The sequence below is a fragment of the Scophthalmus maximus genome, chromosome 16 (genome assembly GCF_022379125.1).
Source record: "Scophthalmus maximus strain ysfricsl-2021 chromosome 16, ASM2237912v1, whole genome shotgun sequence".
Lineage (NCBI taxonomy): Eukaryota > Metazoa > Chordata > Actinopteri > Pleuronectiformes > Scophthalmidae > Scophthalmus > Scophthalmus maximus.
In genome coordinates, this window is record NC_061530.1 from 1310804 (window position 1) to 1321487 (window position 10684).

Here is a 10684-nt window from a genome sequence, read left to right on the forward strand (position 1 = left end):
TGGAGACCCAGCCGGGCCCCCCACACCAGAGGCTCCTCCAGGAGCCAGAACAGAGACGCTGCAGGTCCTAGTCTGGACCACTTAAAAAGTCTCCACGCTGTAAAAAGTCCTTGATAAAAGTGAGGCAGTTTACACAAAGGGACAAAACCACAGTCCACTAAGAACAATGAAGCATTGAGACCCAGACCTTAATAATCAAGCTCCATCATATCTTACAGAGCTCCTAGTTTCATATTATCCCAATAGATCACTTCGCTCTGTAAATGCAGGATTACTTGTGGTTCCCAGAGTCTGTAAAAGTAGAATGGGAGGCTGAGCCTTCAGCCACCAGGCTCCTCTCCTCTGGAACCAGCTCCCAGTTTGTGTCAGGGATGCAGATACCCTGTCTACATTTAAAGTTAAACTTAAAACCTTCCTTTTTGATAAAGCTTATAGTTAGAACTGCTCAGGTGTTTAATAAACCATTTCTTTATTATGCTGTTATAGGCCTAGACTGCTGGGGGAACTTATATGATGAGCATCTTTCTCCCTCTCCCGTTCTCTCCTTCTCCCTCTTTCTCTCCCTTTATATCTCTCTCCTTCTCCCACCTTTTCAATCTCTCTCTCTCTCTCTCTCTCTCTGCCCCCACGTATCTACATTACATGTCACTAACTCTGTTTTCTCTCTCCCCTAGTAGATCTGACCCCAGATCTGCAGGATCCAAACCCGTCATTATTATTATTACTATCATTATTATTAATAACATCATTGTATTTATAAGTATCAGTTTTCACTAATTATAAGTATCAGTCTGGTAGAAATTAAAGCAACTGTTATACTACCCCCCCATCCCCCGATATGTTTACAGTACATGTCACTAACCCTGTTTGTGTTTTCTATCTCTCCTAGTGTATCTCTGACCCCAGAGCTGCAGGACCCAAACCCGTCATTATTATTATTGCTATTATTAATATTAATATTAATATCATCACTAATAATAACAACAACATAATTGTATTTTTTAATTATAAGTATCAGTCTGGTAGAGATTACAGCGGCGGTTGTACAACTGTCCTCTCTCTCTCTTCTCTCCTACTGTCTCTCCTCCCACCCTCTTTCTGCCCACTTCTCCTCTCTTCCTCCTCTCTCTCCTCACCCCAACCGGTCCAGACAGAAGCTCCGCCCACAACAGAGTCTGGTTCTGTCAGAGATTTCTTCCTGTTAAAAGGGAGTTTTTTCTCTCCACCGTCGCCAAGTGCTTTGCTCATTATGGGATTTGTTGGGTTTTCCCTGTAATATTGTAATATTGACCTCACTATGTAAAGTGCCTTGAGACAATGTATGTTGTGATATGGCGCTATACAAATAAAATTGAATTGAATTGAATAGACCTGCTACCCCCCTCAAAATGGTGCTGGCCACTGGCATCCATACGACATCATCAGTCCCAAATAAAAACCTCTGTACGAACTGGAGTCTAAAAGCAGCAGTCCGGCTAACTAAGTCCACCAATCCCTGCCCACCCTCCTCCTTTGGCAGGTACAAAACACATTGAGGAGTCCAGTGTAGATCGTCCCAAAAAAACTTTAGGATGATCGACTGGATACTCTTCAAAAGACCAGCAGGGGGCTCCATACATTTCAGTTTGTGCCAGAGGCTGGATGCTACCAAGTTGTTAATGATAAGCACCCTGCCTCTGTATGAAATGTGGGGAAGCAGCCACCTCCATTTATTCAACGTTCCCTCCACTTTGCCCACCACCCCTTCCCAGTTCATTGCTGTGGTTCCCTGATCCCCCAGATAAACCCCCAGGTACTTTAAACCCCCTTTCTGCCAGGCCAACCCACCCGGAAGCTGAGGGAGACCTCCCGCCCATTTCCCCACAGCCAAGGCATCAATTTTGGCCCAGTTCACTTTGGCCTCTGAGATCTTCTGAAAAGCCTCAACAATGTGTCCTAAGCTATCCACATCGTTTTGACCCTTTGTAAAAACTATGATGTCGTCTGCATAGGCTGACACAGTAAAAGGTGTATCAAACCCAGGTAAAACCAGGCCATTGATGGATGAGTGGACATTGTGCAACATTGGTTCGATAGACAAAGCATATAACATACCCGACATCGAGAGACAGAGAGAGAAAGAGAGAGACAGAGAGAGAGAGAGAAACACCCGGGAAAATGTGAACTGTCTGTTGCCGACATCGCGCTTCTTGTTGCAGGTGTCCCCTCGAAGTCGTCCTCGCCTCTGTCCACAAAATGCCCGCCACTGCAGACATCCACACGGAGGAGCTGCACGCGGAGCGTCCGGCCGCGGACAACAAGACGTTCGGTGTCCTCTGCGACGAGCGCGGGTATCTGGATCAGATCGAGTACATCATGCTGCACGGCCGCGGGAAGGGCGACCGAACCGGGACCGGAGTCCTGTCTGTGTTCGGTGCTCAGGCTAGATACAGTCTGCGAGGTCAGTTCGTCTGGATACTGTACATGTAAGATTCATACAGTCTTTATGACTATATAAATACAGTCTGCGAGGTCAGTTCGTCTAGATACTGTACATGTTATATACATACAGTCTTTATGACTATATAAATACAGTCTGCGAGGTCAGTTCGTCTGGATACTGTACATGTTATATACATAGTCTTTATGACTATATAAATACAGTCTGCGAGGTCAGTTCGTCTGGATACTGTACATGTTATATACATAGTCTTTATGACTATATAAATACAGTCTGCGATGTCAGTTCGTCTGGATACTGTACATGTTATATACATAGTCTTTATGACTATATAAATACAGTCTGCGTGGTCAGTTCATCTGGATACTGTACATGTTATATACATACAGTCTTTATGACTATATAAATACAGTCTGCGATGTCAGTTCGTATTATTGTTTGAATGCTGATTTTAATTGTCTGTGATTTGCATGTTTTTGTGAAAGCACTTTGTGAAGCTAGTTCTGAAAGGTGCTATATAATACCTACATATCTGGAAAGATCGCTGTTGAACTGACCCTTTAAGTTAACATGCAACATTCGTCTATGTGGTATTGTGTCAACACTGAAATAGGCACAGATATTGTTATGTTTTCTTGTGTGTCACAGGGGTCAACAAATGCCAAGGAGCTCTCTGCCAAAGGGGTGAAGATTTGGGAAGCCAATGGGTCTCGGCAGTTCCTGGACAATCTTGGGTTCACAGACCGAGAAGAGGGCGACCTGGGACCTGTGTATGGTTTCCAGTGGAGGCACTATGGTGCAGAATACACAGACATGCATGCAGGTACACTATGTCAAAGTCTTATTTTTTTGGGAGGTAGATGCACCATATTGTTTATTCCTGCATTAAGTATTAAGTGATTTTGGAGAAGGCTTATTCCTCTCTTTTGTTGATGCTTTCACTGCACTGGTCGGGGCTCGAACCCGCAGCCTCAAGTATGTAAGACCGACGCACTAACCACGAGGCAAAATCCCCGAGTCATAGCTACTGTCACTAGCTCGTCTCTTAAGGTGTCAGGGAGTGGTGTTTACAAACTGCACAGTGTTGTGAGGTGCGGTCTGCACCATTTTTTCATTTTTGATTTACAGAGCCAGGACTGAGCCGAAAAACTTTTTTTTGTTTTTCGCCGCGTACAGAACCGACAGCTAGTGGACTGTGAGGAAATAATTGCTGAATTTTACAAAGTGTATTGGATTAAAATTGCTCATTGTCCCTTTAAGGGTGAGAACGGCCTTATAATCTCACTACTTGTGTATTTATTGTAAGTCATTTCTGTATGCATGACATCAGGGTGTACCAAGTGTTACCACACATATATTTTTCTGTTAGCTTTAATTCTTTCAATAGACTTGAAATGTCGATTTAGTTGTATGATCAAAGTATAATTCAAAATCAATGAATCTTCAGATTTTCCTTCTCAATTAATCGATCAATCTTTTAGCCGATGAAATGTTAGAGTAGCAAAAAGTAGCATTTTTAACTGAAGAGGTGAATGGCACGATTTATCAATTATCGGAATAGTTTGCGCAGATTCATTTTTCATTGTGTGTTAGATCAATATAATTTGGAAATGCTGCAAGCCAGGGTGTCATGTTCACAAAGACTAATATGCAGATCATCAAACTATTGCCAAGAAAATAATAAAGTTTATTTCACACCTCCTGTTTCGTCAAAGAGGTGCTGTTGGTCCGGATTAAAACTAAACCTCTGTTTGTTTGCAGTGTGAAAACACTTTGGGATTGTTCACTTTCAGACTAGTTATAGGAAGCTGGGGCAGATTTGTCAGAAAAATGAGCTGCAGGAACACATAGGGAGAGGAGCACAGGAGATACTTTACTGTGACTTAGTCTGGTAACAAAATAATGAATCATTTCTTTGATATGGGTCTGAACGAATATGGTTCATGTTTAAGGGTAAAGGGCTTTGGAAAACCAGTTATCACAGTGTTGTATATTTATGTCTGATTGATGTTCTTTTTTATTACAAAGATCATACAACAAAATCATTTCTAGAGTTTATGAAATTCACCAAAAAACTAAGTGGGTATTTTCCTGTGTTGTACTAAACCTTTATACTACATTAAGTTCTTTCACTTGTTTTAACAAATCTACACTTGGGTTTCTGTAGCTGAACTGTCCCGAATGCCTCCAAAATGTTTCAATAAGCTTATGATTCATGTATTTCTGTAAAAAAAAAGATGATACATGTGGTGTCAGCTCTTGTTCTGAAATGTCACTGATGTGTACCAGGAAACATGGAGCAATTAAGCTGTTCACAAAGTGTAAAATTGAAATTGTGCTGTAAAAAAAAAAAGACAAAACGAGCTGGCTGTGTTTAGTTGATGTCTCTCGGATGAGTCTAATAAAGCCTTCGGTGACGTGTTCAAGATGAACTCTCATTTGTTCGTGTGCAGCTTCCAAACGTCTCCTTCTGGGAACTGGTGCCTCCACACTGAAGATTCCAGCATCTCACAGGAGTAGCCTGGGTCCTGAGAACAGGAAGTGTATATTAGCAGTTGCAAGCAATGACTGAGTTATGTAAAGTAGAGAAGGTAATCCACAGTTTATAGGTGGCACACTATCGTACCTTTGGGGGCATGTAGTGGGCGTCCTGAATCACCACGGGGCTGGTGAAGTGTTCGTGGAGGTGGTCCACATATTCACACATCCTGGAAATGAATTTGCAAAGATGATTAGGATGACGACACACTGACCAGTCCCTCTCAACATTTGAAAGCAGGAAGTAAAACACATGCTGCTCTCACCGGTTGCTGAGGCTTGCAGACAAACAGATGTAGTCAAACAGAATCAGGTGCTGGACGAGCTCACACAGACCTACTCCTCCAGCATGAGGACAGACAGGCACTGGAAAAACAGGGATTATTATGTGTATGGTAAACATGTTGAAATAAGTAGTATACTTTTAATATGATCATACTATAGAGAATCACATTAATTAAAAATACTTTTGGTTAAAAATCGAGTTTATACTTAGTTCTCCATTCACTTAGTAAAAAGAGAAAAATCGTAATTTATTTACCAATAATTGAGAGTTCAAACTTATTTTGCACTTCCGTTTATCATTTTACAAGTCATTTTCATTTTCAGCTCCTGAGTTTCTTTACTTTGGTACTGGCACAAGTTTAGTCGTTATCTATTCACGAATTTCTGAGGAAAATGGGAAATGTAGCATCGGGGAAGAAAAAAATAATGATAAACATTATTTATATTGCACACGGAACCAACAAAAATGAAGAATTGAAGGCAAACAATATCAATCAATTAAAAGCAATTTGAAGATCACAACATTAGGACAGAAATATGAGTAACAATGCTTCAGATTAGTAAAGAGTCAAATAAAATACAAACTACAAAGTTGAGAATAAAGCTGGAACGTCTTACCCTGGAACTTGTGGGCCATCAGCATCACAGCCAGGTTCTCATTGACACTGCCCAGACGGCAGCTGTCGATCTGGACAAACTGCAGCGCTGACGCCTGGAGGAACTGCTTAAACATCACCCTGTTATGACACTGGAGAGGAAACAGTGAGTCAACTGGACATTATCATTTCATTAGTCAATGTATGTGTCCCATAGCCTGTATAGAAAGATGGACGACATGATAGCACCAAAAAAGTGAAGCCAAATAACCTGTATCAACCCCCCCTGGTGGCTGGCTGCAGTACAGGTTACACAGCCCACCTCCTCCATGTTAGCAGATGGGACATGGAGCAAACAATAAAGTCTAAGTGCACGAGGAATTCGTATGGTTTTCCTGTCATTTGAGGTAGTTCTTATCACACTGATGTATGTTCAAGTGTTCATTCTTCCAATGGGATTGGTTCTAATTAGTTATTTGTAAATTGGTGCTATAAAAACAAGGTGAAATTTCCTGATAGACTGACTTGATTGGTCACCACGATCCCTTCTACGCAGACTCTGGGTCCAAACGACGTAAAAGCACAAGATGGCGGCAGCCATATCCAGGATTTTGATTTTTGTTCAATGGGAGGAAGCGTCATCCATCTTAATGTACAGTCTATGTTGTGTCTTAGACAAACTTGAGCTCTGACCTGCTCCCCTGAGGCCACTCCAATCCCGAGTGGAGCCAAAGCCTGCAACAACAAAGTCAAGCATCTTAAATCAGTCCTGCCCCCTTGATGGACTGAACTGATTCGGTCCAGCAGGCTCAGGCCAGAGGGGTGAGGGCCCCTGGGCCAGAGCCTCTGTTTGCAGTGACACAATATTCGATTGTCAATCAAATGACTCCAAAACCAGAAAAATTAACAAAAAGTGGCTCAAACTGAAAGAGACACAAAAATACACTATTCTTGCTCCTATGTAGGCGGATACTTTTACTTGTCTGTGTCTGGGTGCCCATTGTCTCATAATCTGAACAATCTGTTAAAACAAACTTCCTAACCTTGGAGATAGTGGCGTGACCCAGTATGTCATCTGGAGACGTAGGCTCCTCGATCCAGAGAGGCTTGACCTCAGAGAGGCTGGACACCCAGCTGATGGCCTCGCCCACGTCCCATCTCTGGTTGGCATCAATCATCTAACACAAAAACACTTTATTGAACTGTCATTTCCTAAAAACAACGAAGGTCTGGGGCAAAAACAATCTAACCAGCGTGTTGTTTGGTCCAATCATTTGCCTGATGAGTCGACACCTGCGAATGTCATCCTCCAGATCAGCGCCGACTTTCACCTTGAACTTGGTCCAGCCATTTTTAAGTGCATCTGTGCAGAGCTTCAGAAAAACACCACTGACAGTGAAAAAAACAACAAAATGTTTTATGTCTAACTAGAAATATATAATATCATGCATTCATGCATTTTATAGCACAGGGACCTGTTTGAGCTGCTGGTCTGAGTACCCAAGCCAAGCACAGGAGGTGGTGTACGCAGGATAACCCTCTTTCAGCATCTGATCCTCTGGCAGGTGAAATAAGAAGTCCACACTATAATAAATACTCATGGAAAAGTGTGTTTTAATAGAGCAATCAGGGGCTCTAGGGACGTATTATGCAGGCTTATATTATTCCTGTTGGATTTTAAAGAGGCAATTTCATTCTACAACATCCCATTCAGCCATACAATTAAAGACTCTTCAGTGCGCTCACCTCTCTGCTGCTTGCCCACCTGAGCGTTCACTAGTATGTCTGAATTAGAAAAGAGAAGCAGAGAGTCTGTTGCTCTGACTGCACTGGGTTTAGAGAGTCATGGACACATAGTGCACATCATATCATACACCAGTCTCTCACCTAGAGCCTCTTTCTCTGTGAGCACATCAGTGATGTATCTGAAGTCGATGCATGACACAATCTGCTTGGGATCCTGAGGTGACGCACACAGAGCGGGATATTTACCCTTGTGATCACACCCTGAACACAACTCATCCATTGAAATGACTTGGGACTCACCATGTCAACAAGGAGTTTCCACAGTGGCTGCAGGAAAAATGACGACAACAGAATGTGAGTTGTGATGTGTCATACTTGTGAAGGAAATCGTGTTTAAGGAATAACGGCTCATTCCGTGGCCCCACCTTGCCATCCACCCTCGCCCACAGGTCCCACACAGCATTGAGAACTGCAGCAGTGGCCAGGTGGATCACTCCTTTCTCTGGTCCCAACTGTTTCCAAGACAAGAGATTTTAAAAGTCGCCTTTTACACCCCCTTAAATTATTGAACATTACATAAATAGCTCTGAAGTAAAAACAAAAATTGGAGTGTATCACACATAACACAGTACATACATGGGCGAAGTACGCTTGAAAAAAACTTAAATGGCTGTCTGGCGGCAAAACTAAAGCAGTGAAAAAAATGAATCCTTTAGCGTACAATTTAACATATATATTTTTTCAGTTGAGCATTTAAAAATGTGTCTGCAACAGTGAGACTCAGACTTTCGCTACTTCCACTTCTCCTCCAACTCCGTTAAATGACATCGCTGATCACCACCGCCATTATTATTATTATTAATATCATCACTAATAATAACAACAACATAATTGTATTTTTTAATTATAAGTATCAGTCTGGTCCTCTCTCTCTCTTCTCTCCTACTGTCTCTCCTCCCACCCTCTTTCTGCCCACCTCTCCTCTCTTCCTCCTCTCTCTCCTCACCCCAACCGGTCGAGACAGATGACCGCCCACAACTGAGTCTGGTTCTGTCAGAGATTTCTTCCTGTTAAAAGGGAGTTTTTTCTCTCCACTGTCGCCAAGTGCTTTGCTCATTGTGGGATTTGTTGGGTTTTCCCTGTAATATTGTAATATTGACCTCACTATGTTAAGTGCCTTGAGACAATGTATGTTGTGATCTGGCGCTATACAAATAAAATTGAATTGAATTGAAATTAGGTAACATTAACTATGCATAAGTAACTCATACAACCCCACTTCAAAATCGCTTAACTATGCCTTTAAAGACAATTCAAAAGGTGTGTTAAAATCTGATATGGGGGTCAGAGGGTTTAAACTGTAAATTTATAATCTATTGCACGTTCTAAATTATTTTTCTTGTGTTTGAAGAGAGAAGTTCTTGAAAAGCCTGGATTCAAGAGAGCAAACCCCTTCAAGCTGATAGTTTGAGAAGTATTTGTTAGTCCTGACCCACTGGCCTAGATAATATGACCCGTGGGTCCTGACAATAGCAGTTGTGAGTAAAAAAAAATAGAGAAGTAACTCCAGCAGCATTGAGGTTTTAAAATGTGATTTGTGACACCTCTTTGCATCTTGTTTATTTGGCTTTGTGCGCCTGCTCTTACCCATCTCATCTGGCCATCACTGGTCAGGAGGCGGTAAAACCCACGGAAGTCGCTCACAATCTCCTGCAGGCATTTCCCAACAACCAGTGCTGCCAGGGCCTCCACCGCACACACCACTGGAGGAACAAAAATCTGTCAAACACTACCCACACCGTACCACCAGGGGGCGCTAAAGGGCCAGTGAGAAGCCGGCGCTAAACACTCTTGACTCCTCCAAATGATGTTTCATTATGAAGTAATATCTTGGCATTGCATGTCGGTTTCTTGTATAGTCATTGTTTCAAATCACAGAATATTGCAGAATTTTATGTATGTGGCCTGATTTAAGTTTGTTTTGGTTTGTCAACAAAATATAATTATTTACTGCAAATCATTTTTGAACAAATGTATAAATAGGACTTAGAGCAGACCCTCACCCAGGACTATATGTCGTTTCACCCAAAAATTGCATTCCAAATCTCCATATGACCGATTTGTGAAAATATGTCAGAAAATATAAAGTTTTAAGATATAAGTTAACGTCACTTAGATAGGACTGAAAATATTTTGCCCAATCTCGTTTTGCAAAACCCTCCCGAACCATCCCTCCAAAAATGTAACCGTCCAAAGATTTTTGAGTATATTACAGTCATTTAGCAATCCCTCAGCCCAAAGCCACTCCCAATAAGTTCATTAAGCCATGAAGATATAACCCAAAAGTGCAAAATGAATGGGCTGGACGGTGCAGTCTGAACACGTGGGTTTTCAGTCTGCGACAGAAAGTTTCCTTGGCGGAGACAAATTAAATAGAATTTGTAAGCAGTTGCATACAGGCTCTGGGAGCTCAAAATTCGTAGCTTATCGGGCGCACGTGAACGCAGCAGCGTTGTAAAAAAAAAAAACAGCGGCTCAAAGTGTCGGGGACCGGATGTTCCCTGGCGGTGCAACACCGTGTGTGGATGAGGGGGCCTCACCAATGTCGGTGCCTTTTCCTAACGTGAACGTGAGGCCGAACCCCTTCCGGCCGCAGTCCGTGTCGACGACAACATATGCGGCTGAGTAATCCGGGTCGCTGTGCTGCGGTGCGGAGAGTCACATTGAAGACAGGCCTTAAAACTCTGCAAACTTTTAGATGTCGCTACAGAAACCGTCTCTACGGAGGGAGACGCGGCTGCGGGACCCTGCTCACCATCGCATCCGAGCCGTGCTGCTCCGAAGACGTCGGGAATCTCACGTCCCTGACGGTCAGACGGGTGATTTTGTGCAACATCTTGCCACCGAACTGTCACCTGCCTTGTGACTCGGTCCCTACGGCCTGGAACACGTGGTTTCATCTGACGCGTCTACACATCACCCACTGTCATTGGTCTACACATCACCCACTGTCATTGGTCTACACATCATCCACTGTCAGTGGTCTACACATCACCCACTGTCAGTGCTCTACACATCA

General features: G+C 42.7%; 1 protein-coding gene across 3 annotated transcripts; it reads right to left on the reverse strand.

The window, feature by feature from the left end:
* Positions 1-4292: 4292 nt before the first annotated feature.
* enosf1 (enolase superfamily member 1) lies at positions 4293-10577 on the reverse strand. 3 transcript variants are annotated; one of them, XM_035612957.2, is made up of 15 exons: positions 10421-10577; positions 10206-10308; positions 9253-9368; positions 8031-8117; positions 7906-7932; positions 7747-7819; positions 7606-7644; positions 7335-7417; positions 7110-7232; positions 6903-7019; positions 6553-6594; positions 5882-6011; positions 5245-5344; positions 5067-5148; positions 4293-4968 (listed from the first exon to the last, which is right to left on the reverse strand). In XM_035612957.2, the coding sequence occupies exons 1-15, from the start codon at positions 10499-10501 to the stop codon at positions 4876-4878; spliced, it is 1296 nt and encodes a 431-aa protein (XP_035468850.1). In that variant the 5' UTR covers positions 10502-10577; the 3' UTR covers positions 4293-4875. The 3 variants fall into 3 exon arrangements, with proteins under 3 accessions (XP_035468850.1, XP_035468849.1, XP_035468851.1); XM_035612956.2 differs by having other exon boundaries at positions 6903-7037; XM_035612958.2 differs by lacking the exon at positions 10206-10308 and having other exon boundaries at positions 6903-7037; positions 10421-10566.
* Between the last annotated feature and the right edge of the window lie 107 nt (positions 10578-10684).